Source organism: Diabrotica undecimpunctata, unplaced genomic scaffold, assembly GCF_040954645.1.
Source record: "Diabrotica undecimpunctata isolate CICGRU unplaced genomic scaffold, icDiaUnde3 ctg00002052.1, whole genome shotgun sequence".
Lineage (NCBI taxonomy): Eukaryota > Metazoa > Arthropoda > Insecta > Coleoptera > Chrysomelidae > Diabrotica > Diabrotica undecimpunctata.
The window spans coordinates 2,349-23,681 of record NW_027313100.1 but is presented as its reverse complement, the minus strand read 5'-3'; the positions used below and the strand labels follow the sequence as shown (position 1 = coordinate 23,681).

General features: G+C 33.8%; 1 protein-coding gene across 1 annotated transcript; it reads left to right on the top strand.

The window, feature by feature from the left end:
* Positions 1 to 6,320: 6,320 nt before the first annotated feature.
* LOC140431810 (uncharacterized) lies at positions 6,321 to 6,902 on the top strand. The gene has a single exon (XM_072519691.1). It carries the CDS (start codon positions 6,321 to 6,323, stop codon positions 6,900 to 6,902), a length of 582 nt encoding a protein of 193 aa, XP_072375792.1.
* Positions 6,903 to 21,333: the final 14,431 nt, after the last annotated feature.

Below are 21,333 nucleotides of genomic sequence, written 5' to 3'. Positions count from 1 at the left end.
ACGCGCTATCTCAGAGTTGGAATTAAAATGTTGGTTTAAATATTAAGGCTTCAAAAATAATTTCGCAAACAGGATATTTTTGTTGCCTATGTATTAGTTCTTTATGTCTCTCAGTGTCAATAAAAGCATCAGCAAGCGGGGAGACGTTTTATTTCTCCAATATTTGTTTGTAAGGTTCTGGACCACTATATTTGATATTTTTTTGATATACTAAACGTTCTGCACTTTATAAGCTGTCTATTAGCAAAATACTCTCTTCGAAGGCCCAAAGGCGGTTCTTGTGCTTCAGCGAGAACTGCACAATTAGGTGACGACAACATAGTTCCTAGACTTATATTTAATTCTGTATAAGATTAATAAGTTTGATTTGCAAGTTGAGGCATAAATAGTACATCCATATTCCATTATCGAGCTGATGTATGACTTATAAAATGTAAGGGATATTTTAACATCTGCACCCCATTTATATTTGGAAACTACACGCAGAATATTGATCCCTTTCTCACATTTTTGCTTTACGTGTTTTATGTGGCTGGTCCATAGGAGTTTATTATTAATATAGATGCCAAGATAATTATATTGTTTCACTATGGGTATAGTTAAATCACCTATGGTATACAAATCAGAAGTTTGAAGTCTGCGCCTAGTAAGACACATAACCGCTGTCTTTTGCTGTGAAAAACTAAAACCCATAGTGTGTAACCAATCACGCATGCAGCAAAAAATATACTCTATATCTGTAACACATCGTTCATAATATGAACTATGAATAGTACAGAAACAAATAACATCCACGTACTGAATAAATTTTATAGTGGCATTCATAAAACTATGCAGCTCTGCTGTGTATACATTAAATACAAGTGGGCTCAACATTGATCCCTGCCGCAAACCGTTATATACTGTTCTTGGTCCGTGGAGTACATTTTTGTAGTCACAAATATAAATTTTTCTGTTTAGAAATAAATTTATTAAGTTATTTGATACTTGTTTGCTGATACCCATTCTACACAATTTTGTTTTTAAAATACTCAAATCAACCCCATCATATGCACCTTTTAGGTCAACAAATAGGCATAACATGTATTTGTTATCGATAGCATATTTGTGCATCTGTAACCATATGGGTCAATGCATCTATAGTAGTACGGCCTCTCCGAAATCCATACTGTGTAGTGGGTAGGAGAGAATTGCTTTTAATAAAATATTCTAGGCGAAACTATTCTAGTACCAACCATAATAGCTTCGCTTACCGTTTCTGCTGCCGAATTTATGGTCTCTACACCTTTAAACCTGTTCGTACTTTGCCCAAAATTTCTACTGAGGGACTCTCTATACTCTACCCAGTTTGTATTTTCAGGATTTCTGTGTTTTATTTTTGATGGAAATATATTAAGATTAAATCGTATATATCTGTAATCCGAACATAAGGGTTTATCAAGCACATCAATTTAGTATATCACTTATCTTGCTTGTGTAGAGTATTAAATCTTAAACTTGATTGGATTCCGGTGACTGAACGTGTGAAGGCCGTTCTGTATGTCGAGAATCGTTATTTAAGTTTTTAAAGTGAATATTTGGATTGTAAATTTACCAAATTTTGGACATATAAACATAAAAGTGTAGTGTATTGGAAACTGCTGTTAACTTTTGCCTACGAGTAAGCGTAAATGTAATATTTAATATCTGACTATAATTGTTGCATTGAACTGTTTATTTTGTTTATCTTTGAACCTTTTTGTGCTCATTAGTGAAACACTAATATATTTCAAATCGCCTTTCGCTTTACGCTAATTTTATAGGCAACCAGTAATACGAAATGGTGTGTTGTTGTTATCTAGATACTGGCCAATAATTACAACCACTATGGATAATCCTAAACCTGTTGCTTTTGACTACAAGGGCAACGAAATTGAACAAACTACTTCAAACGTAACTAAATCAATAATGTTAACAAATGACGGAGAAAACAATACACCTACAACTTCATACGTTGCTGCAGCCAAAACAAGACCTAAACCTATTTTTCCAAAAAAAGAACAAGCAATTATCATACATTCTCATCCCAATCTTGTGTTATTGGACTACGTTAAAGCAGTTGGAAACATCGTTAATCCCAAAAATGTTTGTTTTGCATCGAAAATATCAAACAACCGAGTGTGTATCTACTTATCAAGAACCGAACTTGTAGACCAGCTTATATTAGAGCATTCCACTGTAACTGTAAATTCCGTTGAGCTGAGTATAAGAAGACTAATTTCTCCAGCTAAGAGAATATTAATATCAAATGTCTGTCCATCCATACCTAACGAGATCATAGAACAGGCACTCAAAGATTTCGGACTTCAAATGGTGTCGCCTATATTATTATTAAAGGCAGGTATCCCAGGAGATGAGTACTCGCATATTATGAGTTTCAGACGTCAAGTCTACGTTATTCCAGCTACTGAGAACTACGAGCTTCAAACGTCACTTTTAATACAGCATGAGAATATTGCATATAGAATATTCTTGTCTACAGATCGTATGGAATGTTTCCTTTGTAAACAGCCTGGACATACAGCAAACAAATGTCCTAACACAAATACACAAACAACCTCATTGCCGCAATCAAATAATTTACCATCAACATTGTCAACAACTACAATAATTGATACAAATTCTGAGAATATTCAAGCAACTACATTATTACCAGCACCAGGTGTCAAACGACTGCATTCATCAACTAATGACACAAATTCTCTTGAAGATCAGACATCCGACGTTGATGTAATGCCCCCTCCTGAGCACTCCTCCAGCACTGATAAACCAAAATTAGTTAAGAAGAAACCTAGGATGCAGTCCACAAACGAAGCTATTTTATCAGACAACACAAAGACAATTATACAAAATCTCTGTAACACAAATCCGAATGACTATTCGTTAACAGCTGATCAGATTATTGCATTCCTCGAGAACTCATTTGGCAACGGCAACCCAGTAATCGAAGCTCTGCAAATTACTACAGATATACAAGTCCTGTTAGACGATATGTATAAGATATATCCTTCTTTAACAGAAAGATCTGTTAAGGGTAGAGTTACCAGAACAACGAAAAAATTAAAGAAATATTTAACCACAGATAATAGCAACGCTGAAGTATCACAATCATCAACTGACGACGATTATCTCTCAGATACATCACAAAAGTCCCAAAAATCTACCTTTTAATTACTTAGTTACTTTTCAAATTAATTCAATGGAATTGTGACGGATTCTATCCGAGATACGAAAGAATCCAACAATTGATCGCAGAAACAGAAGCAGATTTTATATGTTTACAAGAGACAAACTTTAAAGATACCAAAATTGGACAACTTAAAAATTACGAAGGTTACAATTGTCTACGAAAGGACTTCCTGAGAGCCAGTGGCGGCACCTCAATTTTTGTTTCCAGAGATCTATTTTCTACACATCACATACTCACTACTGGCATTGAAGCAGTCGCAGTCTCCATCTGGTGCCCCAGCAAAATTACAGTATGCAGCATTTACATACCACCTAATTACAAACTTTCAGAAGAGGAACTGTATGATTTAATCCATCAACTCCCCACTCCTTATCTCCTTGTGGGTGATTTCAATGCACATAATATTATGTGGGGCTCTGATAAAACATTTGGAAGGGGAAAAGTCATTGAAAATGTATTAAATTGTTCTAGCACTTGTCTATTAAATACCGGATCAAGCACATACTGCAATATATCTTCTGGCACATTTTCAGCAATTGATTTGAGCTTTTCTGATCCAAAGTCATCATCTCTATTAAACTGGCATGTCCTCGACAGTCTCTTTGATAGCAACCTCTTTCCAATTCTGATTTCAAATAGCGAGAATAAATCTAGTAATTATAATGTACCCAAATGGCGAATCGCCAATGCAGATTGGATTGGCTTCTGCTCGTATCTCGAAAAAAAACTTCCACTTCTGTCTCTTTCTGATGACGTAGACGAATCTCTGAACCTTTTTATCCACTGCATTATCTCTGCAGCTGATTTACATATTGGCAAAACTTCTACAACCTATAGACGGAAGAAAGTACCATGGTGGAATAAGGACTGTGAATATGCAGTTCGTCAATGCAAAAAAGCATTAAACAGATATCGAAGAACTCGAAATAACGAAGATTTTGTGCAATTTAAAAAACTAAAGGCCAGAGCAAAATACGTGCTAAAAGAAAACAAGAAAATTTCATGGAGAGAATATACTTCATCACTAAAAAACCAACACTCCTTCTGCGGAAGTATGGACGAAAATACGACAAATGCAGGGCCGTAAGACAAGTTTTGGTATTCAAAGTATAAGCTATGAAAACATCGTTATCAATGACACACAACGCATTGCCAATTTACTAGCTGATACGTTTGTAACAAAAATCCAAAAGACAATACTCACCTAACATATCATCAGGCACATTAACCGAAAATGCCTCCACAATAAAAACTGTACAAGAAATCGATCCTATTAATACACCATTTACCTTAGAGGAACTAATGACGGCACTCGATTTGTGTAAAAACACAGCCTCTGGTCCAGATGACATTCCTTTCATATTCTTAAAGAAATTATCGACTCCGTGTATCATTGTTTTATTAAAATTTTACAACGGTATTTGGAACAGTTATAATTTTCCTAAGCTGTGGCGAGAATCATATATTATACCAATTAAAAAAGTTCATAACCAAACACAAAGCTTATCTAATTCATATAGGCCAATATCACTGACGTGCACCATGTGCAAATTAATGGAGAAAATGGTAAACAAAAGATTGGTCTGGTTTTTGGAAAAAAATAGAATTATTTCACCGGCACAATCTGGTTTTAGATCTCATCGCTCCACATCAGATAATTTGGTAATTTTACAGTCACATATTTCCGACTCTATGGCCTGTAAAGAAGATTTATTAGCAGCCTTTTTTGATGTAGAAGGAGCCTTTGACACTGTTCAAAAATCTATAATACTCCAAAAACTTCAACAATGTGGACTTGGTGGAAACATATACTACTTTGTGCAGAATTTTTTAGATGATAGAACTTTTAAAGTTATTTTAAACGGAAAGCGGTCATCTACTCGTATTCAACATAATGGAGTACCACAAGGTTCTGTTATAAGCACAACTCTGTTTAGTTTGGCATTTAATGATGTAGGCAAAAGTATTCATCTTCCAGTTAAACACGCATTATACGCTGATGACCTTGTACTCTTTTGCAGAGGAAAGAATACCGAAACAACCTGTCGACTAATGCAAACAGCCATTGATAATATAGAAAGATGGTCGAGGCATATTGGGCTTTCCTTCTCTTCTCAAAAAACTAAATCATGAGATTTAGCAGAAAAACGACAAAAGATAATCCAATTTTGACATACAACGGAGTAGTACTAGATGTTATTGATCATCATAAAGTCTTAGGACTGACCTTCGACTCCAGACTTACTTGGAATACACACATACAGGAAACGAAAGGCAACTGCTTAAAAAAATATTAATATCCTAAAAAGTTTAGCACATTTTCATTGGGGAGCCGACGAAGAGGTATTGCTTACAGTTTACAGATCCATTATTCGCTCAAAAATAGACTATGGTAGTTTTGTCTATATGTCTGCCTCCAAGTCACATCTAAAAGCTCTTGACTCCGTACATAATACGGGTCTTAGGATCTGCTTAGGTGCTTTCAGATCTAGCCCAACTCAAAGTATGTACTGTGAAGCTAACGAACCACCACTCTGGTTAAGGAGACAACATCTTCTTTTGTCATATGCAGCTAGCTTATCAGCCAATCCACAAAATCCAGTCTATCAACTAATTATACAACCAAATAATCTCATTCATCATTCTCAGACCACTAGAGCTGCACAACCCCTATCTTGCATACTAAATTCTATTCTCGATGGTTTTGATCTTTCTGAAAACTTCACCCTTTCATATCTCTACACTTCCTCCGTGGCATAAGCAACTTCCGAATGTCAATACTTCCCTTTGCTCTTTCAATAACATGATACTCCTAAAGCTATAATTAAACAATTGTTCCTAGACATACTTAATCGAAATCAGTTTCGTAAAGTTCTTTATACAGATGCCTCTAAAAATGATGTAGGGGTGGGTAGTGCTGTTGTTTCCTCTTTCAGCACTACAAAACTAATCAAACTTCCTGCCGTTTGTAGTCGCTGCAGTCGTTGCAGAACTATATGGTATCGTCGAGGCTTTTCGTATGTTGGAACCAACTGACCGCAATGTAGCGATTTGCACTGACTCCTTATCATCAATACAAGTAATCAAAAACATGTTCTCAGATCATCCTCTGGTGAATTTAATACATGACATATATAATAAACTTATGGATCATGGAGTAATTGTCACTATTGTCTTTGTACCTTCACATGTAGGAGTTGTAGGAAATGAGGCTGCAGATGTAGCCGCAAAAGAAGCTTCTACTTTGGATATACCTATATCAAATATCCAGTTGCATAATGATATTAAGAAAATGTTTAAGAAGCGTATATATGACAAATGGCAAGCTAATTGGAATAAAACTGAGAGTCACTTACACGATATACAACCAGTTATACCTTCCTTAGAGCTACCACCTATGCCCAGAAGACACAAGGTTATTCTAAGAAGATTAAGACTTGGACACACTCGTCTTACACATGGCTTTCTAATGGCATCTACCGATCCACCTTCATGCAGCCATTGCAGCAGTCTCTTAACAGTCAGACATTTTCTTATAGAATGTCCGCATCTTTCTGCTAAAAGAAAACAACACCAGTTGGGAGATAATATTAAAGAAATGTTAAGTGAAACTCAGCAATTTGTAAACCTGTTTAAATATTTAAAAGACATTGAAGTGCTTAGTAAACTCTAAAGTTTAATAATTAAGTGTAACGGTTAAATTTGGAAAAAATAAGTACTGTATATTGTCAAATGTAAAATTGTATATACTTTATATTGTATTATACTGTCATCGTGTCAATGACCTCGTAGTCGAGACACGTTAATTAAAATAAAAAAAAAAAAAAAAAAAAAAAAAAATCTTAAACTTCTTTGCTTGCCCTAGCGATAAAAGTTATTTTGTTTCCTATACTGAATATAATTTAACCTTAACATAACAGGAAATTCAAAATATACTCAACCCTTGCCTTAATATTGGTGCTATCCATGTAGTGTCGTGTGCATACACATCACATTCTATAATTAGTTGTTGTAATCCTTTTCCTATGCAATAGGCAACTATGTCGCTTATAATACTTAGTGAATCTAGAGGTTTATCACCTGGATAATAGGCTGAACACCCTAACAATTTATTCTCCCCTACGTCGTGGTTATATTTTGAATACCTGTAACAATATCATCGATTCAGAACACTGGGATTAGTAGAACAGTCAACGTCTGTTTTGCCTTTTTTTTGCAATTTTTAGAAGGCTCAGATTAAGGCAGAAATCTGAATTGTGTTTCGAAACTATTTTACAGATTTATTATCAGATGTCGCTATTGCGTCTATATCGAAGCCATTTTAGTGTTGCTTCTTAAAGACAGAAAAGATTTATTTTTTACGTTGAGAAAGCCTATGAATAGCTATTCTGATGAGCCCTATTAGGGCGAAATACGTATAAACAGATACATAGACACTTTTTACATGAAATCAAATCTTGACTGTCTTTTTCATTTTATTCGGATCTTCTCTGTATGAGTACAAGAAACCAATTCGCTAAGGATTTCTGCTTAGTTGAAGAGACATGTCGTGGAATGCAAATTTTAGATTTCCCATGTCTCTATTAACATCTTTACCAACGTCTGTTTTGCCTTGCAATTTAGAAGTTTAGAAGGCTCAGATTAAGGCAGAAATCTGAATTGTGTTTCGAAACTATTTTACGGTTTTAATTTTGCTTTGAAAAGCTCTGTGGGAATTCCCTCATTAAAGTTTACTGAGTTTTCTCTAATTTTAATATTATTATTACATTTTTTAATCTTTTTTTCAATATTTGCATCCAATCTTTGATAAGCTTCCATATCAAAATCTTAGTTCATATGAACGTATAAACCAGAATTTTATCCAAGTATCACACTCGAAATATTCACCATAAACTACAAAAACATTTTTCTCAATTTTAGTAATTTTCATGATTGCAGGCAAGAAATTCTTTCAACAAACTGAAAAAAGTACTCTGCAGCAGGGACATTTCAATTTCTTTAAAGATATAAGACTTCTGAGATGCTACGTGTTCTCCGTATTATTTTATGGGTTGGAGGCTTGAACATTAAAGAAAGATGTTTCTGACAGATTAGAAGCCTTCGAGTTATGGGCCTACAGAAGGATATTAAGAATAAGTTGGGTGGATAGAGTCACGAATGTCGAGGTGTTGAGAAGAAAGGGAAAAGATAAAGAGGTTTTAAATACAATTAAAGTCAGAAAACTGCAATATCTGGGACATGTCATGAGGGGCGAGTATTATAACTTGCTGTAATTAATAATAAAAGGAAGAATACAAGGTAGAAGGAGTCGCAAAAAAAGACGCACCTGCTGGTTAAACAATTTGAGAGCTTGGTTTAACTGAACTTCTGCTGACCTCTTTAGAGCAGCGGTATTAAAAGTACGAATTGCCATAATGGTTGCCAACTTTCTGAGAGGAGATGGCACATGAAGAAGAAGAAGATGATTGCAGTTGATTCTCCCGTAAAATTTGTTCTGCCATTTATTGTTTTAACCATATTCTTATCTTCATAAATATCTAATCTTAACATTTTTGCCCCCTTCAGAGTCAGAAGAGTATCTACAAGACTTTTAGCATTTATTGACAGTAAATTGAGGTTTCCTCAAGAGACTTCCTCCTTAATTGTCAGACAGTTACAAGATTGACCGAAGATCGCCCATTATCAGCAATACGGGATAGTTTGAACTATGTATCACCAATCATTATATAAAAACTCTTATACCGGAATGTAAGTAGTATTTTGTTTATTTCTAATTTATTACAATTCAACAGATTATCTTTTACCAATTTGTGGGTTGTTACTTTGTCTGCTAAAGCAATTTTATGCATATTAATAAACACAGACATGTAATATTGGCATAATTACTATAACTTTTTTGATCTATATCTTTATAAGACAGCACCCTAATATGGGCTTTTTATAATTTCAGCATTTAATTTACTTTGTAACACTGACCTGATGATGCTTTGCAAATTTTAGAAAGCGAAACCGGGTGGTTCTTTTTGGGTAGTAAAATTAAACTGATTGTAAGTCTAATTTATTTCTTTTACCTCTTTTGTAGATACTTGAAATATTTTTTCAGTACTTAAAGAAGGTTCCAAATTAACTTGAACTAAAATTACTACTTCTGAGCTTCAACCCTAACACGTCTTTCACACTCCCTTTTTTTTATCAGCTACGGATCCCCTTGAATGAAATTTTTAACTAGTTTTAATGAGCACATGAGTAATGAAGTTGCTTTTCTTGATAAAGCTGTCTATCCAGGATATTTTAAGTAGTCTTCTCAATATCCCAATTTTGCATACTTTAATTCTATTATTTGATTTTACAATGATGAAAAAAATTCCAATGTGAATCCATAATACTATTATGTAGTATTATGAAAATGAGTCAAAACTCACAATCACAATGAGTTTAGAATGTTTACCGCTTTTTTTCTCTGCTTCGTTCTGTTTTAGATGTCTCTTTTGGTAGTACCTTCTTCAGATAATATAGATCCGAGATATTTAGATATATGCATTGCATGTTTTTGTGTTTCTAATTTCTAACTCTGGATCTTCTTCATCATCTCCTATTTTAAGATACTCTGTCTTTGACATATTCATATTGAGGCCTTATTTTTCATATTCTTTCTTTAGTTTCCTAAACATGTAGTCCATGTCTTGTTCATCATTCGCTACGACTACCTGATCATCTGCGAAAAATTAAGTTGTTAGACATTTACCACCGCTTATGTCTATTCCCATTCCGGATACTTGTTTCCTCCACTGCTCTAGCAATGATTGAATATATATTTTAAATAAGGTCGGAGATAGACAACATCCCTGTTTAAGCCCCTTTGTTATTGGAAATGATTCAGATATAAAGTTTCCTTCTTTAACGACACTTCTTGCATTTTTGTATATATTTGCGATAGCATCCACATTATCTCTACTGAGACCTACTTGCGTCAACGTTTGAAACAGTTTTTTCAAAGGTACCATATCGTATGCCTTCTCTAAATCTACAAACAATAGGTGGGTAGATAGATTCCTTGCCTTCCGTTTTGCGATTACATGCTGCAAAACGAATATACCATCAATGCATAATCTTCCTGCACTAAATCCATTTTGTTCTTCTATGTCTTCGTATTCTGATTCTATTCTTTTTTTATTATTCTACCGTACAACCTCCCCACTGAGCTGATAACACTTATTTCCTTATAATTAGAGCATTTGCGTTTATCCCCTTTCTTGAATATTGAGTTGATGTATCCAACATTCCAATCATCAGGGATATTTTGTCCTTTTAAGCATTTGTTAAATAGTTGAACGAACATCTGATGTAATATTTTTGGTCCATACTTTACCAACTCAAATGTGATGTCTCCAGTTTCGATCTTTTGAAGGCATCGCATAACTCTCCGGTTCATAGCTCAATTATTTGTGTACGTTCGGATATTTCTTCCATTTCGATCTCTTGGAATAAATTTAGTCTTTTAGATGTTAATATTGACGCCATATTCTTGTACTGTATGATTAATACTTATAACCAGCACTTGTGGATCTTCTATTTTATCTGTATGTTTTCTAGAACAATTTTAAATACTTGTTTTACGTATATCTTAAAAATCGTTAAAGATGATATACGGCTCTGTCTTACACCTTTTAGTATTTGGACATACTCTGGAGTATTTATTGATTTTAAGTTCGGCGATATGGTTCGACTATCTGGTATACTACTAATTTATTTTGAAAAATATATTATTGTGTATTTCAAAGTGATATTGATAAAACGTACCCTTTAGATGAATTTATTTACAAAAAATATTGCAACATAAACGTTTACTAACCGTTGCTGAAAGGGTAATGACAGTTTGGATGGCACATCATTCCGTATACGACTAGTCTGTAATAATGAATACTCCAATCGAAATTTCAGTTTAAACAAATTGTCCATTAAAGCGCTACAGAATAAGCGGAAATCATTAAAAGCCGCAAATGTTTGTACTGAAATATCAATGAGTAGGATAATTTATTGCTATGAGGCTATTTTAAACATGTATTTGCATGCTATGCAGCTTAGTTTAATGATTGGTAGGTAATAATCGATTATTATATTGGCAATCATATATCAATCTCATAATAATGAAATGATTATATCAATATTATTTTAATACCACTATTCTAATTAAAAATTAAATTTTACGTTGGACACCTTTTGCTCGTATATTATCGTTGATATGGTAATATGTTTTGTCAAAAATTGAGGATTTTTTCTTTAGTTAACCGACATAATTTTGATACTGCAATAATATTATATCTGGACTGACGGAGGATACACTAGTGAAAAGTGTTTTTGTTAAGAATGATAGTCAAGCGGGATTGTCTGATCATGTTTGATAAATATTAATAAGTAGGTAGTTGAGAATATTATTCAGATTACTTATCTTAGTTTAAGTCGAAACTTTATTATTAAATTAGATATAAACTTTAGATAAATACTTTGTAATGGTAAAAGTAAACTTTTGCTACTAATGGTATAAGTAAAAGTTAACGGAAACGAAGACAGTAACATATATGGTCACCAATAACAAACATGGAAGTTGTACAAGCAATTTAAAAAAGTAAACAAACGTATGGCAGTTGAACCAGATGATATTCCTGGGAAAATGTGGACTAATTTAGCGGCGACAAAAGAAGTTGGCTAACAGGTGGGTTTAGTAGAATTATAGAAGAAGGACAAATGCCAGACGAATGTATGGCGAGGAAATTGTATAAGAAAGTTCAAAGAAATTGAGGATTTACAACAAAAAAAAGAGCTTTAATATTTACAAAAGGCTTAAAAAATTGACAGGTCTGTAAAGATGGTATAAACCTAATATGTTATACAACACAGACGGGAAAATATTCATGGACATAGACATAGAGAAAGAAAAATTAAAATTGTTGAAACAGGGTTTTTTAGAAGATGTTATTAAGTTGCATTATTGAATCGTGTGTGAAACAAAGAAAATCGGAATACAATGGTTATAAAGACGACGTTAGTAGACCGGATAGAAGATAAACAACTGTCAACAAAACAACAATATTTTTATGTATATATATATATACATAATGTTTATATATATATATATAATGTTTACCCAAATAATTATGACTAGAAGACTAGAAAAAAGTTGGATTTCTACCAGCCCCGAGAACAAGCTGGCTTATGCTTAAAATTCGAAACAAACGATCCCCTACAAACATTAAAAATCTTAATAGAAAAATCAATAGAATATAACAGATAACTGGTGCTTATCTACGTAGACTTTCACAAAGCCTTCGATACCATGGAATTAGACAGCGATATATCTGCTCTGAACAATAGTGGAATAGACTACCGGCTTACAAAGTTACTACAAACATTGTATTAAAACGCCACAATGCGTGTAAAACTACATGTTACCACCAGAGAAATTCATATAAAGTGAGGTGTGAGACAGGGCGATACTCTCTCACCTAAATTATTTATAACGGTCCTCGAATACGCCTTTAAAATGCTAAACTAAGAAAATAGAGAAATAAAAATAGACAGGGAAATGCTCAATCATCTGCATTTTGCCGACAATATAGTACTTATTACCGAAAATCTGTGTAAAGCACAACAAATGCGCTATAAAAATAAGAAAACGAATCTTTAAAAATAGGTCTAAAAATGAACATCAGTAACATCAAATTTATGACAAATTTCGTTCCCAGCGAACACCTAACCATCCAAAATCAAGTGGTAGAATCGACAGAAAAGTACATATATCTCGATCATGAAATCAGAATAAGCAAGGATAATCAGACCTGTGAATTTCAACGACGAATATCACTTTCTTGGGGGGCGTATTGTTCACTAAGAGACATCTTTAAGAGCAACATCCCGATAACTATGAAACGAAAGACATTTGACCAATGCGTTCTTCCTACTATGGCATAAGGAGCAGAAACTCTCACTCTCACAATAACAACAGCATTAAAAATGCGAGTGGCATAAAGGCGCATAGAAAGATCGATTCTCGGCGTGACAAAAAAGACAGACTAAGGAACTAAGACCTAAAGAAAAGAACAGGTATCACTGATATCGTCGAACGTATAGCCAAGCTGAAATGGAATTGAGCAGGTCACATAGCGAGACTAAAAGACTCAAGATGTACCAGAAAACTAATTGACTGGCGCCCAAGAGAAGACAACCGAAGCAAAGGACGACCACTACCACGCTGGATGGAATAATATTAAACGAATATCCAAAAAACGGCAACAAGACGCACAGAACTGTGGAGAGTGGCGAAAAATGGGAAAAACCTATGTCCAGCAGTCGACAGAAGAGGTTGCATGATGATTGCATGGTTTCATATTGCTGTAGTTTTAATGGTACTAACCGCGGAAATCTTTCAGAACATACATATATATATATATATATATATATATATATATATATATATATATATATATATATATATATATATATATATATATATATATATGTCTTCATATCAATGCGAGATCCGTTTGTATCATAAGCTATACAAGATGAGATCCATTTTGCAAGGCGAGATCCGATTTTGGATCTCACCTTGTATTCACGTGTATATAGTGATATCTCGATGTAACAATGATGGGGGTACAAGGAAATCGATTTTTGTCTGGATCTCATTTTGCACCCCTTTTGGCGAATTTTATATTGCAGTAGTTCCACGAAATTCGCTGTAGAGGTCAGGGCGAGTGATCCGTTGTGTATATGCTAAATATACATTTTGTAGACAACCCGAGATCCGGTAAACTTGGCAACATCGCAAATGAATTTTACAGTCAGCTCTCTCCCACCCCTCAGCTTATTTCTGGTTTGAATAATAATATTTACATTATTAAAGAGCTCTGTCCAGAAAGGCGATTGTCAAATATCTCGAGAACTAGACGTCGTATCGGAATATTGTTTATTTGTAGTATAATTTTTTACAATTTTTCTTATATATCTTCTCCATTGTTCGTTTTACAAAAAATGTTAAAAATTTATTTTAATCGCTTTTAAAAGATCTATAAAATAAACCCAACCGCTTTCAATTTGATTGAGAGTTATTAACACAAATCTATTTTGCATATCATTTATAATTAAGGGACCAACTATGCTGTTCACGTACTATATTGAGATTCCAAGGGAATATTTTTCAATATATGTAGTTCATTTCTGCTAAACTTGGACACTGTACGTCAAATACACACACACACACACACACACACACACACACACGCGCGCGCGCTAGGCGTTCAACCCAACCCCTAGTGATATGTGTATACCACTGCTAGTCAGTGGGATCTACATGTCCGAAGATCAAACCGGTCTCGCTCCAGAAGAATCAATCATTCTGGTTCGGTACCTATCTGACTCCCAGGTTTTTCCTCCACCCCTTCACTACGTCTGACATACGCAGTGAAGGCTTATGAACTTTACGTCGGGCGATTTGGGTAATAAACAACACTCTCCGTATCTACATGGTTGTGGTTAGGCCACCTAAAATCAAGGGGTAGCTAGATAGCTTTTCTCCCTAATTACTTTACTGAGTTTACTTTGGTGTTAGCATTACTTTGGACTGTTGTCCCTAAAAAAGTGTGTGCCCTGCACGGAGAGGCATCAACCTAAGTTGGTGTCCCTCCGCACAGGGAAAGTGTATGTTCGGTCACTCAGCTGCCGATTTGGCAAAATTTAATTTGTTCTCCTCGCCAGCTGGGCACCCGACTGGTCTGGCCACCGAGCCCATGCTTGTCGTACATGGCCTCGATGCTCAGAAAATCGCGGTGCTGGTCTCCCAAATAGACCTGCCTTAAGGGCCTAAGCCAAAATTTTGGCTGTACGAAGAGAACTTATGGTTCTCTTTGTACTCTCGCTTGGTGCATATGTGTGTGACAGGGTCAGTATCGCGCAGATTGTGGATTGAAGACCCGGAAAACTATGAATAGGTACTAAACTATTCCTTGCCACTATAATTTATTCGCAGTGTTAGAAGGTATTTTCCCGATTTTTATACTAATACTAAGACTAAAACTAAGATATTTTTTTTTGTGAGCAAGGCCTGGTGTCCGGAACTCTAAAATGCCAAGACCCCAGTTCTTACCTTTTTTTTTTCTACTTCTAACCCGCGTTGCCTTTGACTACTCTGTGCCTATTTCAATACTCATTTGTCTTTATGCTATTGGGACATATCCAGCTATCTGTTGTTTAGGTCGTCTATATGTCATCCTGATATTTGCATCATAATCCGTTAGCTCTCTCAGCTTTCTGTTGGGGTGGTTTCTTATTTCGTTGAAGATCTCGTATGCCTTTTCGTTCATTGTATGAAGGATTCTTTTCTGCTTTGTATCTCTGTATAGGTACCTTAGTGGTACATATCTCGGTACGTTTAGTGCTTCTCTAATTAGCTGGTTTTGTGCTACTTGAAGTTTCTTCCTGTTTGATTTACAGGTATGTCCCCACGCTGCTGATGCGTAAGTTAACGTTGGAAGGATTATGCTATTTACTACCCTTATTTTTGTGAAGAAATTTAGCTTGCTTTTCCTGCCTATTAATGAGGCAAGTTGTATTAAGGGTCACTCCTAGGTATTTAGCTTGATTGCTCCATTCTACGTTTTCATTAGCTAGACTTAGTTCCATGTTTGGTATTTGTCCCTTTTTCTAAACATGACGGCCTGTGTTTTTTCCGGGTTGACCGGGATCCATATTGACTAATCTTATAAAGCAGGCCTTCATGCCAGACTCTGTCAAAGGCCTTACTGACGTCTAGGAAGGCTGCCGTAGTGTACATTTTCTCGTTGTATCCCTTAGTGATAAATTCGGTTAGTCTAAGTATTTATAGTTCGCAGGAGTGTCTGGATCTAAAACCGAACTGTGATTCTGGGATCGTTCCAATTATTTCTAACTATGTTTGTAGTCTCTTTAGGATTATTCTTTCAGCTATCTTACTTAGTGATGATGGGAGACTTATTGGTCGATAATTCTGTGGAAAGCTCTCGTTTTTCCCCGGTTTTCCTATCATTATAACTTCTGCTTCTTTCCACCTGTCTGGAAAGTATCTTAGTCTTAGTATACCGTTAACTATATTCGTGATATACACTATGATTTTGTTTGGTAGATTTTTAATTGCCCTGTTTGTGATTTTATCTGGCCCGGCTGCTTTCTTTGGATTTAGTACTTTGATTAGTTCTTTAATTTCTTCTCTACTTGTGTGTTCTAGCCGATTATGCCCTTTCTTCTTCTTAAGCGTCTGGCGCTTCTTTCTACTTCCTCCGTGAAGTCTAGGTCTTCTGCCGGTTTTTCATATTATTGGATTCGAGTGTATTTCGCATTACTTCAACTTTTTCTTGTTCGTTATATACCATTCCATTTTCTCCGTGTAGGGGCGGTATGGGTTTTTTTATCCTTTCTGAGTATTTTTGATACTTTCCAGAATGCAGATTTATTCGGGTTTAATTCTTGGATATATTTGTCCCAATAGTCACTTCTGTGTTCATTTAGCCTTCTTTTGACTTCTCTGTCTAGTTCATTAGCAATTCTTTTGTCTTCTTGATTTCTTGTTCTTTGTGCTCTTCTTCTTTTCCTATTCTTTTCTTTAATGAGATCTTTTAGCTTATTTGATATTTCTTGGAATCTTCCTTTTTGTGTTGTTTTTGTTTCCGTTTTTGAGCTGGCATCGATAACATTTATTATTGTTTGTTCTAATCTTGTTATACGTTCTTCGAGTTCTTCTATGTTGTTAATTGTTGGGATTGTCCCGATGTTTTCGCTCAGTACTCTTCTGAAATTAGGCCAGTTTGATTTCTTTATTCGATGGGGCTGCAGTGGATTTAGTTCCACTGCGCCTAGGGTCATGACGATTACGTTGTGTGTGGAATTGCCTTCATTTATTGATTTTATTTCGTATTGTTGCCCTATATTATGTAGAATTGCTAAGTCTACGTGCGAGGGAAGTTCTCCATGGAAGCATGTTGGGTCCATTGGACCCGCTACAGTGGTGTTGTTTTTGTTTTCGAGATAGGCACAGAGTCGTCTGCCGTTCGCATTTGTCAGTCTATCAAACCAGTTGGGCGTAGTTCAGCTTTAAGTGCTTCTATCATAGTATAAATGCCATACAAATCTTGTAGAGGAATTAAAAATCTGCCTAATTCACGAATTTGATTTGAAACAGCACTTCTTATATGGGTCCTTTTATGCTTTCTTAAGTAATCTTCCGCATATTGGCATATTATTACATCTCCCTTTTCATTTAATGAAATTCGATCAGCCTGCATCGAATTAAAAATTTCAGATTTCAATCTTAATTTATCCAAAAATCTCTTTCGAGATTCTGTAAATGAAAGCATGGTTTGGCCTTCACTTGCATATTTAATTACTGCTTTGTTTTCCTTATTATAATAACATTTTTTTGCATGTCGCTTTAGGGATTTTTGTTTATATAAACCTTTGCAGTATATACAGGGTAAGTAATCTGCTGATACAGTATTAGAATTTGAAAAAGACGAAGGTCTCTGGACAGGTCTAATGGTATCGGCTGCATGCAAATATGAAAAATTCCCTTGCTTTCTTAGGAGATCTAACATATGCTTTCTAGCAATATCTCTTTTGGGTAACATGGTTATTTTTAAAACACTCTCCTCTTTAGGATGTTTTCTAAAAATATGCCTCGAAAAATTTGTTACGTCCAAACTGCAGTATAGGCAGCGGTCTCTCTTGTTCCACACCCTTCCTTTCCGCAGACTACATTCTACAGTTTTGCCCTTCGAAGTGCTGACCTATTAAAAAAAGAAAATAAATCAGTCTACTAAAGTCAAGGGAATTATTTAAAACAAATCACTGTGAGAAATTCTTACTGACCAATATCTAAAAAATTACAACATTTAAAAAGCCACAGCATAGTTAATTTAAGACAGAACAAATTTATTGACAAATAAGTAAATAATAAATTTTTGTCAGTCGATTTACTCTACTATATGGAACGTATTTACTCTTGTGCAAAACTAATATTTTTATGTAAAAACACGATTAGAATGTTACAATGATAGCTTTTCTTATACAGATAAACTGTTAAGTTTAAATAATTTCCCCTTTTTAATTTTGTACATAAATAATAAACAAAAATAGCTTTGAGAATAGAATTCAACAAATTCAATAAAACAGAGCATTTTAGTTATTCGGTTTATAAAGTTTATGTTGAATTATTTGGTTATATACAGAAAAATTATAATTATTACTTACCTTCTGTTATCTTTGAATTTTGTTTCACTAATTCAACTAACCGCTGCCCTCGAGACATTTTTAAAATATAAAACACCGTAACCGCAAATAACTTTACTCCTTGAGTAGGAAATATGCAATACAAGACGAGCTCTGGTCGCTCGACTAATACCCTTTAGAGCTGGCAACAGTGTGGGATCTCGCGTTGATCGGAAAATATCTAAAATTTTGTATATAAGTCTTCCCCTTCCCTTTTCAGCTACGCATCTCGTTTCGTTTTTAATTTATCAGAAAAATTTAACTTCAAAAATCTTTTCCCCTCTAAGTGTGCCATGATTAATATGTTAATTATAAAGATAGTTATGAACAATATACTCAAATAATTAATTTCCTATTGGTGGATCTCGGGTTGTCCTCGATTTAATCGGATCTCGCCTTGTTATGAAGACGTATATATATATATATATATATATATATATATATATATATATATATATATATATATATATATATATATATATTTATATATATTTATATATAATATATGATACTATATGGGTATCAGTTCAGTCAAATAGTGAAGCAATAATACGCCGGATGCTAATAATTAAATTACACGTGCCAGTGAACCAAAGTGCATCAATTGTGTTATTGGAATGAACCAATTATTTGACATATTTAAGTAATGTTAACTAATTACCAGGGGAACATCAGATGTTATGTAAAGTGATTGACTAAAAGCAAATAGAACCATTATTTACATTAAAGTTGCACAAATATTTCTAGATGGCTAGGACATCAATTTATACCGGGGGAAGACACAGATTGTGACGAACACAATATGTATCATATCATAAGTGTAAGGATTACTGAATATTATAAGATTTATTGATTAACTATTTGATTATAGTATTTAACAATATGCAAAATTAACCTTATTAACAAATTTATTATTAGAGAGCTGCGCCCTTGCTGAATACCAAGTGGGGACACCTATTTGGAAATATTAATTCACAAAAGCTGAGCTGAGGTAAATCCACTCTGAGATAGCGCGTCTTATAAGTGACTGTAATTTCGTATACGTCTTCCAAAAGTAGCCTCGTCAGTTAACAAAACGTCATTTAAATTGGGAATTTTAGTGATGTGATAAGAAATCCATTGGCTAAAAATAGATTAGGTTACATCAGGTCTCTAGAAAACTAAGACCCCCGGAAGCTCTGCAAAACACATCAGAGACAATGTCAAAAGACCGGTGTAATGAAAATTGACTAATGAAAAAAAAAACCCGAAAGCCTTGTGACTTTGATATTAATTTTTCTAACAATATTAATTTTAGGTTTAGAATTAATATAGATATATATATATATATATATATATATATATATATATATAATATATATATATATATATATATATCTAAATTCATTTACCTGCGAGATTCAGTAAGCTTAAGACTGGTAACTTCATTTTTATCTTTATTACTATATTAATCTTAAATAATTCAATAATGTTACCTAAAGTTAAAATTAAAATCTAATTGATTATAAATAAATTGTTGGAAGTGCATTCTCACGATCTTTCTAGTTCTTTACACTATAAAATAAACCTTAATGTTTTTTACTTAAGTTTTTATAATAACTTTTTTATATACATGTATGTTTATCACATGTTCTTTTGCTGTGCCAATTTTGTTAAATTGCAAGCGATACCTAGTTTCAATTAATTGTTTTATACAACTTTAACTCTAAATGTCCCGTTTCGTAAGCTTTTTCATATTTTTAACATCATTGACTGCTACATGTCTTTGTAAGGTAACACACATTTTTTAACTTCTCTATGGATGTTTGGTTTCATATTGTTCTTTTTAGATGAACTGATGATGCTGTCTGAGCAGAAAGCGAAACGTCTTCAATAAATAGATGAAGTAGCCACCTTCTTTGTCTTTTATTTCTCCACTTTGACCGAAAAACCCACCACTCTTCGAGTGTACCTTAGTTTATATATATATATATATATATATATATATATATATATATATATATATTTATATACAAAACTCAAATATTTGGGTGTGCAGCGGAAGATAGGACAAAGAAGTACTCTTTTTAGTTAACCAAGCTTTCGCAAATCTTTATTTGCATCATCAGGGTGCTACAATAAACAAAATTAGTACAAAATACAGAAAAGAATTATTTTGCATCTTACACTAATTGAGGTTAGTTGTCGTGATGTTTATTAAATGAAATGTGCAACTCATTTGATCCCTACAAATGATGGCGAAAACTATCCAAAATTGTTTTTAAAAAAACGTTCTTTAACAAATACATATTTAAAACACTTTAAAACACATATACAAGAACACTCAAATAAAATTATGTTAAAATAATTACAGAACATGTCATAATATAAAATTTAGGTTATAAACATTCTTATCAGAAACAAAAGAATTGGTTGTGAATTCGTTACTGCCAACTTAAAACGATAGAACGTTAGATCTTAATGATAACAATGTAAAGGTAATAGTATACCTGATAGACGCTGAACTTCTTGAAACAGAAAAGGTAAAAAGACTTATATTAGAACAAGTAGGTAGTCTTTTTACCTTTTCTGTTTCAAGAAGTTCAGCGTCTATCAGGTATACTATTACCTTTACATTGTTATCATTAAGATCTAACGTTCTATCGTTTTAAGTTGGCAGTAACGAATTCACAACCAATTCTTTTGTTTCTGATAAGAATGTTTATAACCTAAATTTTATATTATGACATGTTCTGTAATTATTTTAACATAATTTTATTTGAGTGTTCTTGTATATGTGTTTTAAAGTGTTTTAAATATGTATTTGTTAA

Coding starts and splice junctions, on each gene's coding strand:
- LOC140431810 (XM_072519691.1), top strand. CDS start 6,321: ATGTTCTCAGATCATCCTCTGGTGAATTTAATACATGACATATATAAT.